The following is a 27,830-nucleotide window of genomic DNA, read 5'->3' on the forward strand; positions in this document are numbered from 1 at the left end:
AAATTGCCCCTCACCGGTTCTTCCCGGTTTGCAAATAATCCAATATTTCTTCCGGCTCCTTGACCTAATTATTTGACTGACTTAACAGTTCTTCTTCGTGATTTTCTCTTTTCCACTGTGTTCATAAGGGTCCTAAGGACCGCAGCGTCACTTTTTACGGTTCGAAATTTGAGTTTAAAATGACTTCGATGCGTTCGAGGAGGTCACCCATCGTGACTCTCTACCGGTTTAACTTCTTATGTTCTGTTTTTCTTATTTATACTTAACTAATTGGACATTACTAATTATTTGTATTTATGGTTTCTCTAGTTGTCTTAAGTGTGGTTCTAATCCCCTTAATTGTCCGGACCGACACCGGTCATCGGAACAGTGAAATATACCAGGCTATACAAATAGGGGTGTTACATGTTGGAAGAGGTTTCAACTCTACCTTCGGAGCTTCACTTTTTTCAAGCTTTGGTGATGAAGTTTTATCTTGCTTCAAGTCCCCAATCTTTTCAATATCAGCCATAGGCAAAGGTGGATTTCCTTCCAAAATTGTAGCATATTCTGCAGCTTCTTCAATCTCATCCCCTCTTTTGATGTTATGAACCAAACAAGCTTCTAAGGGATCTTTAGGATGTTGCTTTTTAAGCACTTCTCTGACCTCTTCATCTATCACATCAATTCTCAAGCATGATTTTGAATCATCTTTCTTTTTCATTGCTTGAAACAAATTAAATTCAACTTTCTCTTCCCCAACTTCTAATGTAAGCCTCCCATTTTTTACATCAATCACAGTCCAGTAGTAGCAAGGAAAGGTCTACCAAGAATAATAAGAATGTGTACGTCCTCCTCCATCTCCAATACCACAAAATCCACTGGTATGAAAAATTTTCCAACTTTCAGAGGAACATTCTCAATTACCCCAATTGGAAATTTAATAGACCTATCTACTAACTGTAGTGAGATGGTAGTAGGCTTCATTTCTCCAATCTTCACTTTCTCATAGATAGACAATGGCATTAGACTAACACTGGCTCCAAGATCACATAAAGCCTTATCTATACTGATATCCCCAATGTGACATGGTATGGAAAAACTTCCAGGATCTTTCAGTTTGGGTGGAAGCTTATTTTGCAAAATAGCACTGCTTTCTTCTGTGAGAGCTACAGTCTCAAATTCCTCCAATTTCTTCTTGTTAGATAAAATCTCCTTCAAAAATTTAGCATATGAAGGCATTTGTGCTAAGGCATCAGTGAAAGGAATAGTCACATGCAAAGACTTTAATACTTCCAAGAACTTCCCAAATTGTTTATCCAATTTCGCTTTCTGGAACCTTTGTGGGAATGGTAAAGGTGGCATGTAGGCTTTAGGTGCAACATATTTAGGTTCTTCCTCTTTGCTTTCCCTCTCCTTACTTCCTTTTTCTTCCACTGAATTTTCTTTCTCAACTTTAATTCTAACTTCAGCTTCAGTTTGTTCATCTCCTTCTCTGCTTTTCTCTTCTTCAATTTTCTCTTCAATCTTTTTATCTCCATTCTCCAATATTTTTCCACTCCTCAATGTAATAGCCTTGCAATGCTCCCTTGAATTTTCTGGCTGGCTAGGGAGCTTCCCAAATGCTTTGTTATTTGAAGAGCTAGCTTGTTGAGCTATTTGATTCTCTAACATCTTATTGTGTGTTGCCATTTGATCCACTTTAGATGCTAATTGAGAAATCATTTCTTGTTGACTTTGATGGCTCACAAGTAGAGTCTCAATCATGGCTTTCAATCTAGCTGTCTTGTCTGGTTGTGCCTGTTGTGGTAGAGGTGGAGCAGGTGCATTTTGAGGTTTAGAAAATCCAAGAGGAGGACCTCTATTCTACTGAAAATTCTGATGTTGTTGATACCCAGAAGGTTGCTGAAAGTTCTAATTTTGTCCTTGTCTACCTCCCCAAGAGAAATTGGGGTGGTTTCTCCATGCTGGATCATAAGTTGCAGAAAATGAGTTACCACCTGGTCTTTGATTGTAGTTCCCCACATAATCCACTTGCTCACTTGAAAAATCTTGATTAAGTGCAGAAAAATCTGCTGCACAGTTGATATTTGCAGCTCCAACTTCTACTGAATTACTAGAACCTCCAGCTGAAGAATCTACTTTCATGCTTAGCTTGTCCATCTTCCTTGTCAAAGCATCAAACTTAGCATTAATCATATTCATGGCATCAAGCTCAAACATACCAGCTGGTTTCTTGATCTCATTCCTCTCACAACTCCATTGGTAGTTGTTATAAGCAATTTTATCAAGAGCAGAAAAAGCTTCATCTTCAGATTTTTCCATAAGATCTCCTCCAGAAGATGCATCAATTGTACTTCTAATAGCTGGTGAAACTCCATTGTAAAAGTGTTGAACAAGCATCCACTTAGGAATCCCATGATGTGGACATCTCCTTTGCAAATCCTTGTACCTCTCCCATGCTTCATACAAGCTCTCATCATCTCTAGGTTTGAAAGAAATCAGCTCATTTCTTAGCTAGCTGTCTTGCTTGGTGGAAAATATTGAGCTAAAAATGCTTGAGAAAGTTCATCCCATGTTGTGATAGAACCCGATGGCAAAGAATGTAACCACTCTCTAGCTCGGTCCTTCAGAGAAAAAGGAAATAATCTGAGTCGAATTGCATCATCAGAAACTCCATTTATCTTCAACATATCACTGATCTCAAGAAAGTGTGCTAGATGCACATGTGGACTTTCACTTGGATTTCCTCCAAATTGTGATTGTTGTACCATCTGACAGAGTGCAGGCTTCAGTTCAAAATTGTTAGCTTCTACTCTTGGTCTTGTGATACTTGGCATGAAATCCCCAATGTTAGGATAGGCATGATCCTTCACAGAGCAGTTGTTATTGTTGTTGGCCATTTCTTCTTGTAATTGCTCTTGCTCTTTTGCTCTTTCTTGTTGTTGTTGAGCTTTAATTTCAGCTTTTCTTCTTTTAGATTCTACTCTTAAAGCTTTTGCTGTCTTCTCTATTTCTGGATCAAAGAATAAATTGATTTCTTCACTTTTTGTCCTTCTCATAAAATAAAGCACCTGAAAAACAAAATAAACAAATTCTCAAAGTAAAATGGTAAAAAGAAAATAAAATAAAATGCCCAAATTAAGCAAACAAACAATCGTTCAATATCAAACAAAAATCAAATCCCCAGCAACGGCGCCAAAAACTTGATGTGGCGAATCCGCAAGTATACGAGTCGTCTCAAGTAATAAAGTGATGAATCAAGTATCGTTCCTACGAGGATTTGTGGTTTGAGTACCAAACTATGAATGAAGCGATTATTTGGGCTAATGATTAATGAATGAATGGTAAATGTAAATGAGCGAAGTAAATTGATTAATCTAATTAGAATATGTCAAGAGCAAGCAAATAAATTCTAAATCTAGTTTGCAATTAAACTAAATTGATAATGGATAATTTAAATGAAAGTCTAATTATGTTAAAAGTGATTCTAGAGTTGGGGGTTTATGCATAAATTAATTGGGATTTGTCTTGGGCATTCCAATTTTTAGGGAAAAATAGAGTTTGAAGGAAATTGATTCTAAATTCCTTTGATATCGTTTTCAAGCAAACCAAAGTGTGTTCTAAAATAACCAAACCTACTTTCGTATGTTATTTTATTACTTTAAAACCCATTAAGTTTTGTAACCAATCATTAATTCCTCTTTAAAATCCTATTTTATTTCTAAATCTAGGTGATTTTTAAGTTCCAATCCTTGATTATCTATCAATGACTTTCACCTTTCGGTCCTTCAATCAAAGATTAACACAATACCTAATGGGTACCAACATTAGGCAAGTAAATCAAACACACAAGGAAGGAATCAAAGCTCATATTTATGTAAAATATGGAAATACCCAGTCCAAATCCACAAATTAATCTAAAACATATTTCCCAACTCTGAAATCTAAAGAGTTTACTCACTCATGATGGTATTTACAAGAAAGATTGATGGGAAAGTAAAGAAAAATATGACAAGAGGATTAAAATAGAAAAACCCAGGTAGAAGAACCCAAAACTCTGGTTTCTAGAGCTCCAAAAGTGTTTACAGCAGCTCCTCCCCAGAAAGTGGCGTCTCCTCCTTTCTCTCTATTCTATTTTCTTTCCTTTTTGTTTTTCCTCCCTTTCCTCTTGTGGCAAAAATTAGGAAATGATGAATTTATATGGTCACAAAAAGTTGCCCTAAAAGTAAATAAGAGCCAAGGAGTGGATAGGAAATGAGGTGTAAAATATCCAAGTGAGCAGCACTATTCACGTTCTGGGCAGTCTGCTTAGGGTTCGGCTTAACCCTAAGTAGCTTCTTAGCAAATTTCAGCTTCTAGTCGCACTGTCTGCTTAAGGTTAAGCAGACCTTCAGCAAATCTCAGCAGACTTAGAGTAAAATAGACTTTTCTGCTCATGCTTGACTTGTGCTGCACCTTAAGCACTGCCGCTTTACCCTAAGCAGGATCTTAAGCAAAGTGTCAAGCAAATTTCGGCTAACTTGCTCTTTCAAAGCTTGATTTCTTCAACTTTTCTCCATGCTTAAAGAATTCCAAATTTCTTCAAATCACTTCCTAATGCACTCATTGATCCTCGATTTGCCACAAAATCCTATCAAAAATAACAAAATTACAAAAATTAAATATAAAGTATCTAAAATTAACAAATAAGCTAAAATAAAGCTAAAAACATAAAATATACTAAAATATAAGGGCAAAATGGATGCAAAACTACCCTAAAATGCCTATATAAAGTGAGTGTAACAATAGTCAAGGTTCATGAGTTAAGGATTAATTCACAACTAATTGGATAGTCATGGAACATGATGCTAGGTGTCAACTATGATTTATGAGAACTAAAAGTGAAAAGAAAATTTCACTTTAGTATGGAATAGTTCCAATAATATTAAAAAGCTAATATTATTCTCATTGCCAATTAGTAATAGACCTAGGAAGTCACACACATAAAGAACAACATGATCAAAGCAAAATTAATTTGATTAATTGATTAAATGGTTTAGTTAATTAATCAAATTAATCTTTTTTAGTTTGTAATTAGATTGCAAAGTCCATAGCATGACTTGAAACTAAATTCATTAATGGAAGTATTCAAGTTAATATTTAAATTATTTAAATATAAATTTGATTAATTATTTATAAGGTAAGAAATTAATTTGGTTAATTTGACCTGAGAAGTCAAAGGAGAGAGAATGTGGTGGTTATAATTGGTATTTTGTATTATACTAATTAATTAAAGTTTTATTTCCTTAATTAACTTAACTTGACAAGTGGCCTAATGAGAATTAGAAAACACATCTAATTAGGGAATTAGATATGGACACTTGTAAGGTTAATTATCATTAGGGAAATTAAAATATATCTAAGAGAAAGAGAAGAGCTAATTAGATTTTTATCTTCTTTTTCTTCTTATTGCCATCCACTTTCTCTCTCTTTCAAGCCAAAACTTTCATCTTCTTCCTTTGTTTGCTTAATTCAAGAGAAATTTGAAGTTGTAACTCTTGAATTAAATGTAGAGAAATTGTTTCTCTACACTTCCATAAGGTTAAAACCTAGAAAACCCTAAACTCTATTTTATGCAAGCTTTGGCCACTTCAAGAGGAAGGGGTTTTGAGTTGAAAAGGGAAGCTTTGATCACCTTGTTTATGTGGACAAGCTAGAGGATCAATACTTGGTGATCTACTCTACCCGGATTAGGTGTTTGAATTTGATTCTGCGCCTTTGAGGTAAATTCCTTGACTTAATCTTGTTATTTTAAAGTTTTAGTTTTCTAATGGTAATTAGCATTGTTAGCAATTGAGTTACAATTTGTTGTAACTAAAATATGTATTTTTACAATAGGATAAAATTTAGTATGTTTCATGAAACACTAGGTACATAAAATTTTGAAATTGCTAATTTTTGCACCCTTTGGTGCATTTATCCTTCAATGTGTTCGGACGAGTGTAAGGAGATCGGACAAGGTAAGCATTAAGAATGGAATACAAAATGATCGGGCAAAGTATCAGGTGATCGAGTATGTTGAGTGTATGAATGCTTGGAAGAGTGTCGGGTTAGTTATAAGGTGTTTGGTTAAAGAGGAATGGTTGAAATTAGTTACATGAGTAATGCATGTCCTATACTGTTGCCAAAAATATTGGGCATGGTAGGTAGCATCTCTGCAAAATGTGGGGGGAAAACTCGAATAAAGTGGAAAAGGCATCATCTTTCACTCTATAAATACACTACACTTCAGTGGACAAGGTACACAATTCTTCATCCTTTTCTAATTGGTGTTTGCTCTCTCGATATTTACTGACTTGAACGTTGGAGTGGCCTAACTAAGACCACCGACTTCATCCTATCTCTTGGTTTTAGGCAGTGTCCGATTAAGTTTTGACCCAAGATTCCCAGGCAACATCACTATTTATCAAGGATATAGAAAACTCCAAATTTACAACCTCTACCAATTAGGGCTATGAGCAATTCTCGAGGGTCCCAAATCGAACTGAAAAAACTATACCAAATCAACAAAAACATATTGGATTGAACTCATTATAATGATTTGGTCCGATTTTGATTTTTCATTAAAAACCAAATCGCATCATGCCAAACCATAACCAAATATATATATATATAAAGATTACCTAATTAATAAATAGTTAAATATATATTATATTTTTTACATACTTTTACTACTATATATAATATGTTTAACACTAAAATTATATGTCAATTATGAAAAGCAATGCTCTATCATCAAAGAGAAGAAACCATAATCCAATTTTAGTTTCCTCTCCACCGAATGACAGCAAAAGAGTAATAACCGATACATACCGAACTACTAACTTGTCAATGACGGTATATGTCAATTACTTTGGACTGAAGTTTGTTTAAGTTGAGATTTTTATATTTAGTTCTTGAATTTCTGATTTCTTCTGATTTTGTGTTACAAACCCGCCCCTCCCCCCAATCTTTGTTTCTTTCGTTTTCCAGTATACAAGTGCATGAAATTTAATAATTCAGTCTCTAAGGTTCGACCTGGATTTACCACTTGCTACAAAAAATATTTCATAATTGGTAATTTCAGTTAATTTAATTTCTGATGGATTTGACACCCATCACCCACTAAGACCAAAATTCCACAAAAAAAATAAGCTCATCTTCTTTCAACAACAAAGCCACCTAGCTACTACCGAAAAGCTTATTATAAACATATCTATCCCATCAAGCCAAACAACACCTCATTCAATGAAAAATTTGAGAACTCTTGCAAAGCTACCACAAAACAAATATCTGTTTCCATGGCCCCTCTAACACAGTCCTCATTAATCATACCCCTAACTAAAGTGTTGCAAGACAGAGTGTGCTTCATAAATTATTTGATGCACTAGTACATGTTAAGTTTCCAATCAATGTCGAGAAACATCAACTGAATAACCAGTAGTAGTTTGAAAAATTAAAGTTCCACACGAAATTTGTAATCATTCTCATCCCATATATATCATTTAGAGGAATGTCTCCTTCCAGAGCTCTAACCATCTGAATGACATACAAAAAGGTAAAAAGGTTATATGTCTATTATGTTATCTCTCATATTTTGAATAATTTCTTAGAAGATTAATAGCAAAAATAATTTAATGAGAAAAAAAAAAACAAATACGTTATAGTTGCTGTAAGAAGTGAAGCTTTAAATATAGTAAATTATAGTAATACCATGGAGGAAACTGTAGTCATTGTCATTCCATATATCCTTAAGAGGAGTATCTTGCTCAAAAGCTTGAACTATCTGCGTGGCATGACAAAAGTAAAAAGGTTAATTATAGGTCAACAACATATATAATCTCCCATTTTAAATGTTGCGACAGACAAATAATAGCGAGCATAGTATGTGATGTATGCCCTTTTTTTTGAACGAACTGAGATGTGCGAAGTAAAAATATAATATATAACTACTTTTTACCTTTTTCATTGTTGGACGAGAATTTAAAGGTTTATATACACAAGATGCAGCACAAAAAATCATCCGTTTCATTTCCTCTCTATCATAGTCTTGCAATTTAGAATAAACAAAAGTTACACAGCCTCCCTTCAAAACTTGTACAATTCGAGTCTTTGCCTAAATATTGATAAAAATAAAAGTGTTAGTTTTTTATTCTATCAAAATTATATGTATAGTTAATAGAAGGTTTTATACTAAGCAGAATTTCTAGTAATTAATGGCTTATATTAATTAAATAAATTATATATGTTTTATTTGCTATTATAGATTAGTGACATACCCAATGAACGATGTGAATGTTTTCATCTATAGGTTTTTTTCTTGTGATTAGCTCTAAAAGTACCATACCAAAAGAATAAACATCTGATTTATTAGATACCTTTTCAGAATACTCTAAATCTATATAGCTGAAAAAAACACAATTAAAATTCAAGTTAAGAATTTTTTTTCCTTTTTTTTTTGGAAAAACAAAAAAGAAAATCTCTGTTAGAGAAACCCAAAAATTGATGTTTTGCCTTACTTTCATTGCATTTTATTTTTTACAATTCCAAATATAGAACATAATACAAACTCAATTATGGTTGGATTTAAACTTGAAATTGAGCAGAAAATCTATGGCACTAAACTCAGCTCAAACCATTCTCTTCCTCTAAATTAGATTGAAATCATATTAAAATCATATCAATCCGATGTGATTTAAATTGACATTTTTTCCTTTAAAAAATTAAAAATTAACTATTAAATAAATCAAATTAGATGAAAGTAAAACCAGGAAAAAAAATAAATAAAAAAAGACCAAGGCTACCATAATGGCGACTATAAAATAGAATGTAAAGTAAACCTAATCTACATATAAATTGAACTTTGAAGACTCAAATTTAACTCTCACTATGTTTCACCTTTGTAATGATAAAAATAACAAAAAAATAAAAAATTGTATCTTACGCATCAGTTCCCCTAATCGGTGATGCAGAGAAGTGAGAAGCAGTGTCTGGAAGGAACAAGGAAAGTCCAAAATCTGCAACCTAAATAAAATAATCCAAGTAACATCATGTATAGAGTTGACTTGTGAATAATGTCTGATTATTAAATTAATGAGTTCACAGAAAATAAAATTATGGCTTTTAACTTAGAGTTCCACTATGGTGAATTTAATCACATAAATGGATTTTTTTTTATATTTTATTAAACTATTTTACCTTCGGTTCAAAGTTGTTATCCAGAATAATATTATCCAGTTTGATATCTTGATTTATAATTTTAGGATTACCTGAAATATATATATATATAGATAATAGTTAAAAATAAAAAGAAAATGCCTATCATGTAGCAAACAGTGAATAAATCCATTGGATCAATAACTCACAATGTTCATGGAGATATTCTAATCCTTTGACAGAACCTATCGCGATTTTCATTCTTTTTTGCCAATTCAAACTATTGCTTTCTACAGTGCCATTCTTATTTGTAAGGTATTTATAGCATATCTTTTTTTTTTTAATATAAGAATATGTTACGGCAGGAAAACGAACTCACCATGTAAATGAGACCTCAAGGACTTATTGGGAAGATACTCTAATACAATCAGTGCATTAGCTTTTTCAATGCAGTAACCAACCATTGCAACAAGATTTTGGTGACGAACACAGCTTAGGAGCTTAATCTCATCCTCAAATCCCTTAGGATAAAAGAGTTTTTTAATGGCACAGATTCCACCATCTAGGTATCCCTTATAGACTTGACCAAAACTACCTTGGCCAAGACTGTAATTGTTGGAGAAATTACCAGTTGCCTTGGATAGTTGTGTATAACTATATCGGATCGGCCCAATAGATGTACCTAAGGGCAACGTTATCAAAATATGAAAATTTGTTTAAGGATGATTATTTTGAAAAATCGATGAGGACATTTACTATAAAAAAATATATATATTATAACATATGGCCAATTAAAAATACCTAGAAGGAAATTGTTGTCATTAGCATCCATATCCACAGGAGGAATATACTCTTCAAGAGTTCGAACTATCTGCATGGCACAGCAATAGAGTGATTCTCAGTTTTTGAATGCTTCAACTTACAAATAATACATTGACCGAAATGTTCCAATTAAAAATATATAATACATGCTCAATTCTATACCTCTTTCATTTGTGGACGGAGCTCTGAAGGTTTATAAACACAATCCGCAGCACAAATAATCATTCGTTTCATTTCTTCTTTATTATAATTTTGTAATTTAGGATCAATTAGAGATGTCTAATCTCCCCTCAAAGCTTGTGTAACTCGATCCTTTGCCTGAATAATGATAAAAGATTAAAAAGAAAATGTATTCATATATAAATATATATATATATATATATATATATATATATATATATATGGACCTTTAGAAGTTTAGCGAACTTTCTTAAGAAAGAATTCTTCTAATAAATAAACATTATATTTATGATATATATAAATTTAGTTAATTATCAAAATCTGCTTGATGATTAATTACAATTTAACATATAGTTAATCCAATGTTTTTATACCATGTAGAATTTCTATTATTGGCTTATGTTGTATAAAAAATATATATTTTTTTATTTATCAATTTAAAGGTATTCAAAATCGTTTTTTCTTATTAAAAAAATAATAAATTATGTATTACACTATAATATTCATATTGTTATAATAAGTACGCAAATTTAAGGTACATATCGCATAATCACACAGTATTAAAAATAGAAGAAGAATAACACAGGATTTAACGTGTTTCAACAGCAAAGTCTACGTCCACGGGCAAGACAAGAGAAAAAGTTCCACTATGATGAAAAGAGCAAGATACAATCAATCAAGACTCTCAAACCCAACCCCAGTGTGTTTTCCCCAATATTTCACAACTCAACCGCAAATGGTAGAATATTACAATATTTATAATGGATCGGCCCGTGCCCTCCACTACCACCACAGATCTCACTTTTTATCCCAATCGGGTTGCAGTACAAAACTTTCGGATCGAGTCACAATTTGGGTCCATGAAAAATATATCCAAAATTCAAGTCATAAAAAATAACAATTCTTCCCCTTGGCTTGAATTCCCTTTATCATCAACAAAATAACCACAAAAACTCTTTGTCTTACCATATGCCCTCGCAAGGGCATTACTAAGCACTACAAACACCAACCAAGTCTAGGCAATGCCTAAACTTGCTAACTAAGACTCCCTTAGTCATCATATCTGCTGGATTATCATGTGTAGAGACTTTCTGTATAACTACAGTCCCTTGAGATACAATGTCCCGAATGAAGTGATATCTGACATCAATGTGCTTAGTTCACTCATGGTACATCTGATTCTTTATGAGATGTATTACACTCTGGCTATCATAAAACACTGTTGCCTTGCTCTGTATCAACCCAAGATCACCCACCAAACCTTATAACCATAAAACTTTCTTTACTGCCTCTGTTAAGGCCATATATTCAGCCTCTGTGGTAGACAAAGTAACCGTAGCTTGCAATGTTGCCTTCCAACTGATAGCACTTCCGGAAAGAGTAAACAAATAACCTATCAAAGATCTCCTCTTGTCTAAGTCCCCTGCAAAATCTGAATTCACATAGCCAACAACTGAATCACTCATCTTGGCCCTGTTAAATGTCAGACCAACATTTGTAGTACCCTTCAAATACCTCAAAATCCATTTCACTGCCTGCCAATGCTCTTTCCTAGGACATGCCATATATCTACTCACAACAATAACTGTATGTGAAATGTCAGGACGGGTGCATACCATAGCAAACATGATACTACCAACAGCACTCGAATAGGGAAAACTGGACATGTACTCCATCTCCTCATCTGTTTTGGGTGATATGTTTACAGATAACTTGAAATGGGCAGCAAATGGAATAGTCACAACCTTAGCATTATTCATGTTGAAACGCTTAAGCACTTTCTCAACATAGGCCTATTGAGGCAAGAAAAGAACACTTCTATCCTGGTAATTTCCATTCCCAATATCTTCTTTGCAGCACCCAAATCTTTCATCTCAAACTCATCACTCAACTGCTTTTTCATGATGTTAATTTGTGACATGCTTTTAGCAGCAATAAGCATGTCATCCACATACAATAGCAAATAAAAAAAGGAATCATCTGAAAGCTTCTTATGATATACACAACTGTCATGTGAACTACGATTAAAGCCATTACGAATCATGAATGTATCAAATCTTTTATACCACTGCCTAGGAGACTATTTTAGACCATATAAAGATTTCTTAAGTAAGAAAACACGGTTTTCCATACCTAGAATGAGAAATCCCTCAGGCTAACTCATATAAATTTGCTCCTCCAACTCACTATGCAAAAATGCTGTCTTCACATCTAGTTGCTCAAGCTCTAGATCATGAAGAGCAACCATAGCAAGTAAGACTCTGATAGAACTGTGCTTCACAACTGAAGAAAACACTTCATTAAAGTCAATCCCCTCCCTCTGAGTAAATCCTTTTGCTACCAACCGTGCCTTATATCGAGGTTCTTCAACCCCTGGAGTGCCTTCCTTTTTCTTGAACACCCATTTGTAACCTACCACTTTTTGTCCCTCAGGCAATGTTACAAGCTCCCAAGTCTGATTCTTGTGAAGAGATTTAATTTCTTCACTCATAGCACCAACCCACTGATCTGCATCTGAACAAGAAATAGCTTCTCTATAATTGCTAGGTTCATACACATTAACTGTCTCAGCAACTGACAAGGCAAACGCAACTAGATCTGCATATGCATATCTCTGCGGTGGTCTAATCTGTCTTCTCTCTCTACCAGTTGCAATGCTATATGGTTCCTGTTACTGTTGCTCAGGCGCATCCTTTTGTTGATCAGGATCTTACACCTCATCCTCTGAATCACTGGACTGAACTGCTGAAGTATCAATATCAAGCTCCACCTGTTCTCTGACATCATGATCTGATTCTGCTATTGACTTCTCCTTCTGACTATCCAATGAAGCAGACTCATTAAATGTCACATCCCTACTGATAATTAATCCTGGAGACTTTGGATTATTGCACCACAACCTGTAGCCTTTCACTCCAGATGCATACCATAGAAATATGCATTTTCTTGCCCTCGGCTCAAGCTTACCATCTCTCACATGAGCATAAGCAAGGCAACTAAATACTTTCAGCTGAAAGTAATAAGCAGGTGAATCGGACCAGATCTCAAAAGGAGTATTGCACTCACTAGCTGTAGATAGAGATCTAATAACCAAGAAATAGGCTGTATTAATTACTTTAGCCAAGAAATCCTTTCCCAATCCTGAATGTGAGAGCATGCTTCGTGCTTTATCACAAAGCATTATGTTCATGCATTCTGCAATACCATTCTATTGTGGTGTCCTTGTACAAGTGCGATGTCTCACTATACCTTCATTGCCACAGAATGCATCAAACTCACAATTACAAAATTCTAACCCGTTATCAGTTCTAAGACACTTAACCTTCTTTTCTGTCTGCTTCTCAATTATCGTCTTCCACTTTACAAATGTTGAAAATGCCTCATCTTTTGTTTTCAGAAAATACATCCACACCATTCGAGAGTAATCATCAATCAAAGTCATGAAGTACCTGGCACCGCTATTGGAAGGGATTCTGTTATGATCCCATAGATCTGAGTGGATATAATATACCACTTCTCTAGTCTTGCGCACTTCCTTTTTATCAAACTTGACCCTGGTCTGTTTGCCAAACACACAATGTTCACAAAAGTCCATAGATTCTATTTTCTGCCCGTCCAACAAATCCTGCTTGCTTAACACAGATAATCCTCTTTCACTCATATGACCAAGACGCATATGCCACAATTGAGTCTGATTCTGATTATTGCTTCTGGATGCTACTGCAGCTTCCCCTGAAACTGTACTTCCCTGAAGAAAATACAATCCTGAAACCAAACTGCTTTTCATGAGTATCATAGAGCCCTTGCACACTTTGAGAACTCTATTGTCTGCATGGTATTCGAATCCATGAGAGTCAAGTGTCCCAAGAGAAATAAGGTTCCTCTTTAGTCCTGGAACATGCCAACACTCTATAGTTCTGACAACGCCATCAAACATCCTCAATCTAATGTTACCAATTTCTTCAACAGATAATGCACGATCATTGCCCAGAAACACCTTGCCACTCATCTATTTGTAAGTGACAAACTAGTTTCTGTGTGAACACATGTTATAAGTAGCTCCAGTATCAAGAATCTAGGAATTTTGTCCATGATCTAAACTCAGGATAAAATTTCTCTAGTACTGTCATCACCATCAGAATCAATAAAACTATCAACCGTATTCGCAGAACTTTCCGGTTGCTTTCCCTTTTTATTTTTCAACTTGGGACAATCTCTCCTGTAGTGACCTTACTCTCCGCACTCAAAACAGTTGGCCTTTTTCATTCTTCACTTAGATCTGGCTTTAGATTTCTTCCGGCTGGAAGAACCCTCCCTTGAATGTGTTCTTCCCCTGCTCACCAAACCTTCCCCCTCAAATCTTTCTCTATTATCTGAAAATTTCTTTTTCAACTCTTTCGATTTTAGAGAATTACTAATATCGTCTAGTGAAATACTGTCTTTCCCATACAACAGAGTATCAATAAAAGTTTCATAGGAGGGTGGCAAAGAACATAACACAATAAGGGCCTGATCCTCACTATCAATCTCAATATCAATATTTTTTAGATCCATAATGATTGAATTGAATTCATCCAAATGTTCTTTAAAGGGCGTACCTTCGCTCATTCTCATATTGTAAAGTCTTTTTTCAGATACAGGCGGTTAGTCAGCGATTTGGCAGAGTATAACTCCTCTAATTTCTTCCATGCCGCAAATGCTGAGCTTTCACCAGCAATCTCGCGTAGGACATTATTAGTTACGCTCATAAAAATCGCACTGAAGGCTCTCTCCTTTAGGTCAGCCTTCTTCGCCTCTTTCATACCTTCTGGAAAGTTATCCTCGATTGCTTCCATAGACCTTGTAGGATCAAGGAAGATTTAATTTTAATCTTCCACAGACTGAAACTTGATCCACGATCAAACTTCTCCATCTCATACATCATTGAAAACGACGCCATTTATAAACCTTAGGTTTTGAGCACAAAGCTCTAATACTAGTTTGTTATAACAAGCACGCAAATCTAAGGCACATATACAAATCGCACAATCACACAGTATTGAAAATAGAAGAAGAATAATACGGGATTTAACATGGTTCAACTGTAAGGTCTACATCCACGGGCAAGACAAGAGAAAAAGTTCCACTATGATCAAAAGAGCAAGTTACAATCAATCAAAACTCTCAAACCCTAACCCCAGTGTGTTTTCCCGAATATCTCACAACTCTACCGCAAATGATAGAATATTACAATATTTATAATAGTCCATACTGTGGGGGCACCCTCAAGGAGATCAATGGTGGGCTTCAGGCCCAGGCTTATCGGCCCGTGCTGTCTGCTACTACCACAAATCTCACAATTCGGGTCCATGAAAAATATATTCAAAATTCAAGCAACAAAAAATAACACATATATTAGCATCATACCCAATTAACGATATCAATGGCTTCGTATATAGGTTTTTTACCGGTGATCAGCTCAAGAAGCACTACACCAAAAGAATAAACTTATGACTCATCAGAAACACCCTCAGATAATTGCTCAACATCTGTATAACTGTAGTTAGAAAAATGCAATAGAAAATGGTCAAGAAAATTTTCCAAAAAATGAAAATCTTTGCTTGAGAAGCCAAAATTTGACCTTTTCTCAGTTTTCATTTTACTCTTTTCTTTTTTTTTGTATATAGGCAAGAAAATTTTATTAATAAAATAAAATGAAGGACTTATCATGAACAATAAACCTAGAAACTATGAAAAGGCAGCAAGATAAAGCAGGACACAAAAACAAAACAGAGCTCAATCAAGACCAAGAGAAGAACAAAAGCCAATAGCAAGTAAAGAGTAATCCCAACATTAACGCAATAAATATATATATATATATATATATATATATATATTATAACAAGCACGCAAATCTATGGTGCATACACAAATCGCACAATCACTCAGTATAGAAAAGAGAAAAAAAATAACACTGGATTTAATGTGGTTCAACTGTAAGGTCTACGTCCACGGGCCAAACAAGAGGTAAAAGTTCTACTATGATGAAAAGAGCAAGATACAATTACTTAGAACTCTCAAACCCTAACCCCAGTGTATTTCCCGAATATCTCACAACTCTACTGCAAAGGGTAGAATATTACAATATTTATACTGGTCCATATCGCGAGGGCGTTGCCCACCACGGATCTCACTTTTTATCCCAATCGAGTCACAGTGTGAAACTTTTGGGTCGGATCATAATTCGGGTCCATGAAAAATATATCTAAAATTCAAGCTACAAAAATATAACAATTAATTATTAGGAATATACAAGTATGGAATTCTCACATCGAAAAAAGATGGGATGAGTGAAAGACATATAAATGGAAAGGACCCATAGACTCATTGCCTTAAGGTTTTGGGTTGAATATGGTGTCAAACTTATGAGTGTATTCTTTCATAAGACCCATCATGAAAGATTCTCTCTAGGTGCTTTGGGCTCTCCAGATTTCTAACAAGTGATATCAGAGCCTTGGTTTGACAAGAGACGAGTATGAAAATGGTGGTCAGTAATTCTCGTGATGCTCTGACACGTGGATGAAAGAGTCAGGTGACTCCCGGTAGGCCCAATAGAGCAGGAAGGCACTCTTCTAGAGAAGAGCAGATCAATGGAGTGGGAACTCTAGGTACACATGATGGTGGAACACGTGATGGCTCTGGCATGGATCTTAGAGGTGCATGCTCGAGTGGGTTTGGTGGAGTAATTGGGGCTATTGGTGACACCATAATACTTGAGTTAAGAAAAAAGGCTTTCGTTTAAAGGGGAGCAGGCCCAGTAAGCCCAATATAGAAGAAATTCACACTTGAGGGGGAGATTATTGGGAATATACAAGTGTGAAATTCCCACATCGAAAAAAGATGGAATTAGTGAGAAACATATAAATGGAAATGACCCATAGACTCATTGCCTTAAGATTTTGGGTTGGATGTGGTGTTCAGCCCATGAGTGTGTTCTTTCATAAGACCCGTCATGAAAGATTCTCTCCAGGTGTTTTGGGCTCCCCAGATCTCTAACAATATATATCATACACTTCAGTTCCCACAAGCTCTTCGGAAAGGTAACTAGTAGTATCTGAAAAAAATATGACAAGTCCAAGATCTGCAACCTACACAAAATAATTTAGGATACATTAATAGGTTTATCGAGCCATGTATAATTTAATGTCAAAGACAACCAACTATGAAATAGAAAAAAAAAATGGGAATTAACTTATAGTTTCACCATGTTGACTTTAATCACAAAGATGGAATTTTTTTTATTTTTTATCAAATTAACTTGCCTTTGGTTTAAAATTATTATCAGGCAAAATATTATCTGGTTTAATATATTGATGTATGATTTTAGGATTATCAGAAAATTTAATTAATTAATTAATTAATTATATATAAAGCATAGCAATTAACAAGCAGTAAATACCAATCGAATACTTATAATATTCATGCAAATATTCCAAACCTTTTGCTATGCCTTTCGCGATTTGCATTCTTTTTTGCCAGTCCAAAATCTGCTTTCCTACAATTTCATTTATTATTTATAAGTTAGTTGAGTCTATAAATATCTGAGGGCATTTCCATATAAGGCATGAAAAAAGACTCACCTTCATGTAAATTATATTTCAAGGACTTATTTGGAAAATACTGTAAAACGAGCAATGCATTTCCATAATCATCAATGCAGTAGCCAACCAGGTTAACAATATTTTTGGTGCCGTACTCTGCTATACACCATAATCTCTTTCGCTAATTCTTCTTCGGTCTGTTCCCGTAAACGTCTGAGTTTTTTAATCGCAAGGATTTCATCATCTAGGAATCCCCTATAGACATTACCAAAACCACCTTCGCCAATGGGGAGCCTGTTGGAGAAATGATTAGTTGCCATAGCTAGTTCTTCATAAGTATATCGCGTTGGCCCAATTTTACTGGTCGTTCTTCTCCAGCTAGAAGCCATCAAATGATCAAAAGCTGCAGAGTTGCTAAAGCTATGCAGCCACGATCACTACAACAAAAGTGGGTGACAACATTGCGGCCAGAGAGGTTTCTTATATAGTGCTTCCATGTGCGAAAAGATATTGAGCGTTGAAGCCGTAGCACGCGGGACTCAGCTGATCCACCCAAATGTCGTTTCCCTTATTGTCGAGTTGGATTCGTTAGGTGACCACCATCTTTTTTTAATTTTCTTTTCCGAAGACCACCATCTAATTAATAATGTCTATCTAATTAATGACATAAAAGCATGTTGAATTATTGATTAAATATAAAATTAAAAAAGACCTAGACCAAAACCTTGGGCCCCAATAAAATATTATTAATGATTTCAAATATTCAGCATATATCCATGACATGTATGTACACTATATAATTTTATTGTGTAAATCCTAAGATGGGTACGCATAATTGACCCAGAACTTAGACTTAATCAAATATTAAAATTAAATTAACAATCTTTACATGAGTTAGCACCGATATTCATATAAGTCATATAATATTTACATTTTAAATATAAAATAATACTAAATCAATAAGCATAATATATAACTTTTGACTAAAAAAAGCAAAAATTATACAATTAAATGAAGACTATAATTTTTCATAATTACGGTCCAACTCATGGATTAGATTAATATCATCTTCAATAATTGATTAAGTCCAAGTTGACTTAACAATAATGTTAAATAGGATATATATATATATATATATATATATATATATATATATATATATATATAAAGATTAAAATGTGGACACGAATTTGATGAACGAGAATACCAAATTATTGAATTATTTGGGTCCACATGGATTGGCCCAAGTCTGAAGACAAGTTGTATAATATAATATTTTATATTGATAGATACAAATTGTTCTGTTTGGATTTTAGAGACCGTTTATAATATTATGTAGTGATTAACTTCATTGGTTAGGTACTTAATTAGGAGTAATTATACTGTAAAATAGTAATTTTATGTAGGATATTTTATATGAAATGGCAATCCAAAATAGATTGAATATATATATATAGGTGGACCCTTTAAAATTATAATTACCAAGTAATTACTCAACAATTTTTTTATTTTCAAATTTTAGTAATTACTTTTGTTTATATGTAATTTATTTATTTATTTATCATTTCATATAGATTTACCTACAAGAAATCCCTATGGTAGGATATAATTTTTCCTCAATTAAGTATGAGATAATCCGCCGCATTGAATAAATCTAGTAATTATGATTTGTATTACTTGAAACAATTATTTCGGTTTTAATTATAAATATAATAAATTTTAAAATCAATAAATATCTAGCCTGATTTAGTTTAAATTTATTTAATAACATGTTTCTCTTGACATAAGTGTTTATATTAGTATTTATAAGTTGAGTGAGTGGATCACGACTTTTTTTTTGTTATTTTACATTTAATAGCTAGTGAAATAATTATTTTTACTGAACACTCTAATTTAAATAAATATATAAATAGCTAATATCTAATAATTAATAACAAGTAAAACAATTAATAGTTACTAAACAACTAGCAGTGTCAAATAGACACTCAATAATTGAAACACATATATATTAATCACCAGGTTTGAGTCTATGCCCCTTAATCTCCCACTTAAAAAAATTAAAAAATAAATAATAAAATATTTTTTGTAAATTATTCTGATTAATTTAAGTATTTTTAATTAAAAAAAGTCTATTTAAATTATGTTCTGATTGATAATTTTTTTTTATATTGAACAAAAAATAACATTGAAAGAGACTTGGACATTTTCATTTTCATTGAACAAAAAATAATGTTCGGATCGTTTAATCATTTTCATTGAATTTTTTTCAAATAATTTAGACAGAATGATTATATTAAAGATGAAATAAAAAGTTTATGAATTAAATAATATAATTATTTAACAGGATTGATAGGAAGCCAAGCCAACAAGCATAGATAATAAGCCTATATCCGAGCTAACAGATTCAAGCCTCTTTTAATAAGCCTATAGGCGCTGCACTTTTCTTGTGCATTTCTAATGCAAATAAAAAACTAATTAATTATGGGCTTTGGACTCCCAGACCTCTAAGCTTTGCTAGCTGGGCTTGGTTTATGAGCCCATTTTGATGAAACCTATCTTCCTCGGCGAGACTGATCGGAATAGCTTTATAGCTCTATTATATCATCATACACATGAAAGCTTACTATTTTATAATTAAAATTTTATTGAAATTAAAATCAGAAAAAAATATAGCATGGGCACATCCATCTAAACCCAAGGTCAATATCACTCTAAACACTCTTTTTAAGATGATAAAAAAATAATATAAAGCTGAAATATGTCTCTAATTATAAAAGAAACATGATTCAAATCAGAACTATAAAACCTAAAATTGAAGCAACTCGAAATCATTTTCCTCTATGTTGAAATATTTAATTAATAAATATAGACTGTTAAGATTTAAACTCTATACATTTTGATATACGATACTTTGATATCATATTAAGAAATCATTCAATTTAAAAATTTAAATTGATTTAAGAATAATTATATATTTAATATAAAAACCCTTACTAGTTAAAAATACAAGGGAAGCACAAATTCCTTAAATTCACAATGCAGTTATTAAATTCATACTGAAAACTCAGAGGCGAAACCATTCTCTTGTTCATCCACTTAATAACTACACTTAAATAATCTTACTTAGGGGGTGTTTGGTTTACCTGTTGGGTGCAGCTGATAGCTGATAGACACCCAAACAGGTAAATTGTGGTGTTTGGCAACTTTAAAAAAATAGAGCTGATAGGCAAGAATGATATGATACCCATCACCGGTTGTATCGACTCTATTTTTAGAAATGTTTCATCACCGATGATTTGGTTTTATTTTTTATTTTGACCATATTATCCTTTTTTATTTAACTTGAAAATTAATATTATTAATATTTTTATTTTTTTATTTGTAATTTTAACATTTTAATTAACGTATTTCAACTTTGTTAAAATATTTTTTTATTAATAACATAAAATATAAAATATTTATTTATATCCAAAAACTTAAAATTAATTATAAATTTTTCTATTAACAATAATAATTATTTTATTATTTTGTCTATATTTTTAAAATTATTTAATTATCTTAAAAAATAATTATTTTCTTACTTCAATAATAAAATAAATGATAAAAGATTAATAATTATATATTTATTTAAATAATATAATATATTAATTTAATAATTATATATTTAATTTAATAATAAAATAAATAATATAATGTAATAAATTTAATTTTATATTGATTTAGATAATAAAATAAATTATATGATATATACCCTTATTAGTCATTTCACATATTAACAGTAACAGCTAAATATAATTTTACTAAACACTTAATATAAAATGCAGTTATTAAATTCATACTGAAAACTCAGAGGCGAAACCATTCTCTTGTTCATCCACTTAATAACTACACTTAAATAATCTTACTTAATAAGGATAATTATAATGATAAATTGTTTCATAAGTGAACTCGTTCGGAGTGCCACTTTGAGACCACTTAATGCTAGTATACAGAGTTCCTGGCATGTTAACGGGGAAACCATTATTAGTTGCCGTTGTGGGATAAGAAAACATATGCGGGTTGTGAACTTGAGACGTCCAAATGCCGTTGTTGGAGAAACCATGATTAGTTGCGGTTGCCCATTGTTGATTGGGAAATTGCCCTGGCATAATGACATTGTTGGTTTCTGGAATGATAGCAGACTTGGACACCGTAGGTTGGAGGTTGTGGACATGCCTTGCAATGGTCAGCTGCAGTTGCTCTTTGTTGGCACCCACAACCTTGCCAACTATTTTTCCTTCTTTCAAGAGCAAAAAAGTTGGCAATAGCTCAACTGCCCAATCAAAGGCAACAGACCTCAATTCATCCACATCCACCATCAAGAATGTGACATTGGGCATATTCTTGGCCAACTCTGCCAGAATTGGACTCATGAAAACAGAAGGCGGGCACCAGGAAGCAGTAAAATCCACCACGGTCAGTTGCTTGCTCTTCTGTGCCTTCTCAAGCTGCTCGGTCCAAGCCTGTACGGTGTGGCAGGCAGTCACTTGTCCCTCTTCGGCCATTTTCTCTGTTTTTGCTAAGAAAAGTCGAGATTGATACCAGGGGGCAGGGAAAAAAAAAAGGAACATTTAATGATTACGGTCGAAATTAAATAATAAATTTCTAATTTCACATTAAAATTCATTTATATGTTTGCTGTGTAACTCTTTTATAAGAGAAGACTAATCAGTAAATTATACATATGGTGGTGGCCCAATGGTTTATGTTACTTAAATTATTACTCTATTAAATTTATATGGCTTACAAAAAAAAGAATATTAATAAACTAATAAATAAACTATCTTTTTCTACTAAAAAAATATCATTTTAAAAAAGAAAAATATAGCAATTATAAAAAAAAAGTCATAATTTAGGATAAGTGAGAATAAAAATAAATTTATTTTTATGAAATAAAGAGAGTATCATAATTTAATAAATCATAACTAAATGTGAAAATTATTACTATATTAATTATCATAATCAGTAATACTTTGAAATAATAAAATTGAAATCAATGTCCTTTATGTATAGGTTAAAAAAGCCTCTAAAGCTTATATACTTAATAAATGATCTCACTGTATCTTGAATTCATAATAAATTGATTTACATAAGAAAAATTCAATTTTTATATAATTTTATTTATATCGAGATAATTTAATTAAAACTCAGTAATTACCTTTTATTTTTTTAATAAAAAAATAATAAAAAATTATATCATAGTATCTGTAAGAAATGTACCATTAGTACTTTGTAGGAATTGGTTGTGGACATGCCTTGCAATGGTCAGCTGCAGTTGCTCTTTGTTGGCACCCACAACCTTGCCAACTATTTTTCCTTCTTTCAATAACAAAAAAGTTGGCAATGCCTCAACTGCCCAATCAAAGGCAACGGACCTCAATTCATCCACATCCACCATCAAGAATGTGACATTGGGCATATTCTTGGCCAACTCTGCCAGAATTGGACTCATGAAAACAGAAGGCGGGCACCTGGAAGCACTAAAATCCACCACGATCAGTTGCTTGCTCTTCTGTGCCTTCTCGAGCTGCTCGGTCCAATCCTGTACGGTGTGGCAGGCAATCACTTGTCCCTCTTTGGCCATTTTCTCTGTTTTTGTTAAGAAAAGTCGAGATTGATACCAGGGGGCAGGGAAATAACAAAGGAACATTTAATGATTACGGTCGAAATTAAATAATAATTTTCTAATTCCACATTAAATTTTCTAATTCCACATTAAAATACATTTATATGTTTACTGTGTAACTCTTTTATAAGAGAAGACTAATCAGTAAATTATACATATGGTGGTGCCCAATGGCTTATGTTACTTAAATTATTACTCTATTAAATTTTTATGGCTTATAAAAAAAAGAATATTAATAAACTAATAAATAAACTATCTTTTTCTACTAAAAAATATCATTTTAAAAAAGAAAAATATAGCAATTATAAAAAAAATGTCATAATTTAGGATAAGTGAGAATAAAAATAAATTTATTTTTATGAAATAAAGAGAGTATCATAATTTAATAAATCACAACTAAATGTGAAAATTATTAATGTATTAATTTTCATAATTAGTAATAATTTAAAATAATAAAATTGGAAAAAGCCTGAAAGACTCATATACTTAATAAATGATTCGACTATATATTTTATATTTTGAGTTCATAATAAATTAATTTACGTGAAAAAAAAAATTCAATTCTTATACAGCCTTACTTGTACCAGGACAATTTAATTAAAATTCACTAACCCCCTTTTTAGTTTTTCAGTAAAGAAAATAATAAAAAATTTACATCTTACTTTTCATAAGAAATGTACCATTAGTACTTTGTAGGAATTGGTTGTCATTCTCACTCCATATGTCCTTGAGAGGAATACTTCCTTGAAGAACTCCAACTATCTGTATGGCAAAGAAAATCTTAAAAGGTTAGACATCAACTCTGTAATCTCTGATTCATTAATGTTTTGACATACTAGTAGCAAATGGCTAGAGTCTATAATGTATTGATTAATAACATATAGTATATATATGGTTGAATTTATACCTTTTTAATTTGTGGGCGAAACTTTAAAGGTTTATATACACAAGCAGCAGCACAACAAATCATCCGCTCCATTTCTCTTTGTTTGAAATTGCTTTGCAATTTAGAATCAAAAAGAGCCGTGTAATCTCCATTAATCAAAGCTGGTTTTATCAGGGTGCTTGCCTGAAAATTGATTTTAAAAAAAAAAAGTTTTCGTTACTCTTTTTTTTCCAATGAAACTCAAGCTAGCACATTTGTAAATGTATGCTCATCTTAAGAACTAACTAGCTGCTAAAATAATTGATCAAAATCGATCTAGCTTGTAGAATTTTGTTGACACTAATGATTAGATACTTTTTCTTTATTTCTTCTTCATTAAATTCATTATTGTCTATGTTTTTTGCTTTTATATGATAGTTTTTAACACATGACCAAAATCTAAAACTAAAGATATCATATTAGAGACAAGTGTCATACCCAATCAACAATATTAACACATTTATCCTTAGCTTTTCTCCCAGTAATCAGTTCTAAAAGCACAATACCAAAAGCATAAATATCTGATTTTTTAGATATTTGTTTATGTTCTTCTGGATCTGCATAACTGCAATGAGAAATCAAGTTAAAAATTTAAAAAATAAAAGTTTACATGAAGAAATTTCATAAACAGAAAAAAAAAAAAAAAATCTTACGCATCAGTTCTGCCGTATCTATAAAACATGATAAGTCCGAAATTCGCAATCTGAACAAAAATTATCTTAAGTAGATTAGTAAATTGTTGTGGCATATGAAATTAATGAAGTTGTGATCACCATTTTCTAATATCTTTTTAGAATAAAATTTTGACATTTCACTTAGGTTTCCACTAAATATATAAACAAATTATTTTACCTTTGGCTTAAAATTGTTGTCAAGAAGAATATTATTTGTCATGATATCCCCATGTATGATTTTAACTGTACATAGAAAAAGAGCAGAAAACTTTTATAGGAAATTAATCAATAACATAAAAACTAAAAAGAAAAAAATGAAAGCTATGAAGCCTAGCTAGAAATGATTATCTTCAATTATGCACTCACAACCTTCATGGAGATATTCCAACCCTTTTGCAGAGTCTATAGCGATTTTCATTCTCTTTGACCATGCCAATGTCTCCTTTCCTACAATGTCATTTCTTATTCTTATTCGTAAGATCTTAACATTATAGCTTATCAAAAAAAAAAAAAAAAAATCTTAACATCATATTTTCTAATTATATATGCGAAAATACTTAAATATTTGAATATATATCTCAGGGCGCAATAAAAATGACTCACCATGTAAATGAGATTTCAATGAGTTACTGGGGAAAAACTCTAAAACAAGAAATCTATTGGGTCCTTCAATGCAGTACCCAACCAGCTTAACAAGACTTGGGTGGCTCACACTGCCAATAACCTTAATCACCTGCTCCAATTCTTCTTTTTGTTGTTCATCTAGAAGATTTTTAAGCTTCCTTACGGCAACATCTTTGCCATCTAGGGATCCCTTATAAACTAGACCCAAACCACCCTCACCAAGAAATTGGGAGAAACCTTGAGTTGCCCGTTCAAGTTGTTGATAAGTAAATATCCTTGGCTTACAAACTTGAAGCCCCACAGTGTCGTCATCATCAATTTCTGAAATGATAGGAAGCTTTTGCACCATAGGCTGGAGGAGGTTGTCAATAGAGTTAGGAGGAATATATCCTTCGAGAGCTAGAACTATCTGCGTCACATAGCAATAGTAAAAAAGTTACACAGCATTCTGGATTTTTCCATTCTAATAAAATTATTGCTTATAATAATTAAAAAAAAAAAAAGTTATGCGTAAACTATGTAACCTCTCAGTTTTTGAATGCTTTTTACAGACAAATGTAGCCAATTTTATACCTCTTTCATTCTCGGACGATACTTTGAAGATTTATAAACACAGTGTGCAGCACAAGATATCATCCTTTGCATCTCTTCTTCATTATAACTTTGTAATTTGGAATCAATAAAAGTTGTATATTGTCCGTCCGCAGCTTGTGTAATTTGATCCCTTGCCTAAATAATAAATAAATAAATAAAACATATATATATATATATATAAATTATTGTCCAACGTTTTTATACTAATAGAATTTCTATTATTGGCTTATGTTAATTATGTAAAAATATATTTTTTATTTATCAATTTAAAGATACTTAAATCTTTTTTTTTATAAAATATTATAAATTTTACATTATACTATCATATTCATATATCAGCGTCATACCCAATCAACGATATTAATGCCTTCATATATAGGTTCTCTACCAGTGATTAGCTCAAGAAGCACCACACCAAAAGAATAAATATCTGACTTATCAGAAAATTTTTTTGGTTGCTCAGGATCCATGTAACTGCAATTAGAGAAGCACAATGAAAATCGCATAAGAAATTTTTTTTAAACTAAAATTTGACTTTTTCTCAATTTTATTTTATTTTATTTTTTATTATCATTCTAGACTATAATAGCAATGTAAAGTAATGAAGAAAAAGAATATGTATCTTACACTTTAGTTCCCTCATTGTTCGATTTGGAAAGGTGAGTAACATTATCTGGGAAATATAAGGCAAGTCCAAAATCTGTAATCTACACAAAATAATCCAAGTACCTCAGTAGGTTTATTGCGCCATGTATAATTTAATATCAGAGACAACCAAATATGAAATTAACGTGAGGACATAATTTTCCCAACATCATATGAAAAAAAAAAGGGAATTAAATCACTGTTACACTATGCTGAATTTAATCATATAGATGGAATTTTTTAATTGTTAGTAAATTAATCTACCTTTGGTTTGAAGTTGTTATCCATAAGAATGTTATCTGGTTTGATATCTAAATGTATGATTCTCGGATCACCTGAAAATGTATATATATAGTCAGCTAGCATAGAAAAACTTTGAAAGGAAATATATTAATAGTACACAAAAAAAAAAAAGATAAAAGGCCTAGCATTTAGCAAGCATTAAATACCAGATGGAATACTCACAAGATTCATGCAAATATTCCAAACCTTTTGCTACGCCTTTGGCAATTTGCATTCTTTTTTGCCAGTCCAAAAACTCTTCATGTAAATTATATTTCAAGGACTTTTTTTGAAAATACTCTAAAACGAGCAATGCATTGTTTGCTTCAATGCAGTAGCCAACTAGGTGAGCAACATTTGGATGTCGTACTCTGTTAGCGATCTTAATCTCCAGCTTCATTTTTTGTTTCATCTTTTCATCATCCGGAAGACATCTAAGTTTCTTAATAGCACGGATTTTGCCATCTAATGATCCCCAAAAGACTTGACCATAACCGCCCTCGCCAAGAAAGTCTTATTGGAGAAATGACCAGTTGCATTTGCTAGTTCTTCATAGCTATATTGCGTTGGCCCAATTTTACTGGTCGTTTCTCCCGAGCTGGAAGCCATCAAAAGTTGCAGAGTCGCTAAAGCTATGCAACCACGCTCGTTACAACAAAAGTGGGTGACAGTATCACGGCCAG

The 27,830-nt window shown here is 32.5% G+C and overlaps 2 protein-coding genes, 1 non-coding gene and 1 pseudogene across 4 annotated transcripts in view; 2 read left to right on the top strand and 2 right to left on the bottom strand.

Annotated features, from left to right (window-relative positions):
- Positions 1-27,830, top strand: part of LOC110664105 (proline-rich receptor-like protein kinase PERK3) — a 95,683-nt gene that overhangs the window by 22,036 nt on the left and 45,817 nt on the right. The gene's annotated exons all lie outside the window — the stretch shown is intronic.
- LOC131181074 (small nucleolar RNA R71) lies at positions 2,393-2,498 on the top strand. Its single transcript, XR_009149701.1, has one exon. It is a non-coding gene; the product is annotated as a small nucleolar RNA R71 (small nucleolar RNA).
- Positions 17,107-18,172, bottom strand: LOC110664103 (proline-rich receptor-like protein kinase PERK15; annotated as a pseudogene).
- Positions 21,565-27,806, bottom strand: LOC110664108 (protein kinase and PP2C-like domain-containing protein). Its single transcript, XM_058148980.1, is given in 9 exon segments — positions 21,565-22,296; positions 22,998-23,366; positions 25,864-26,035; positions 26,200-26,355; positions 26,568-26,694; positions 26,848-26,927; positions 27,130-27,200; positions 27,331-27,660; positions 27,663-27,806. Coding segments are annotated over 9 exon segments (2,052 nt in total). The 5' UTR covers positions 27,757-27,806; the 3' UTR covers positions 21,565-21,643.

The sequence above is a fragment of the Hevea brasiliensis genome, chromosome 6, assembly GCF_030052815.1.
Source record: "Hevea brasiliensis isolate MT/VB/25A 57/8 chromosome 6, ASM3005281v1, whole genome shotgun sequence".
Lineage (NCBI taxonomy): Eukaryota > Viridiplantae > Streptophyta > Magnoliopsida > Malpighiales > Euphorbiaceae > Hevea > Hevea brasiliensis.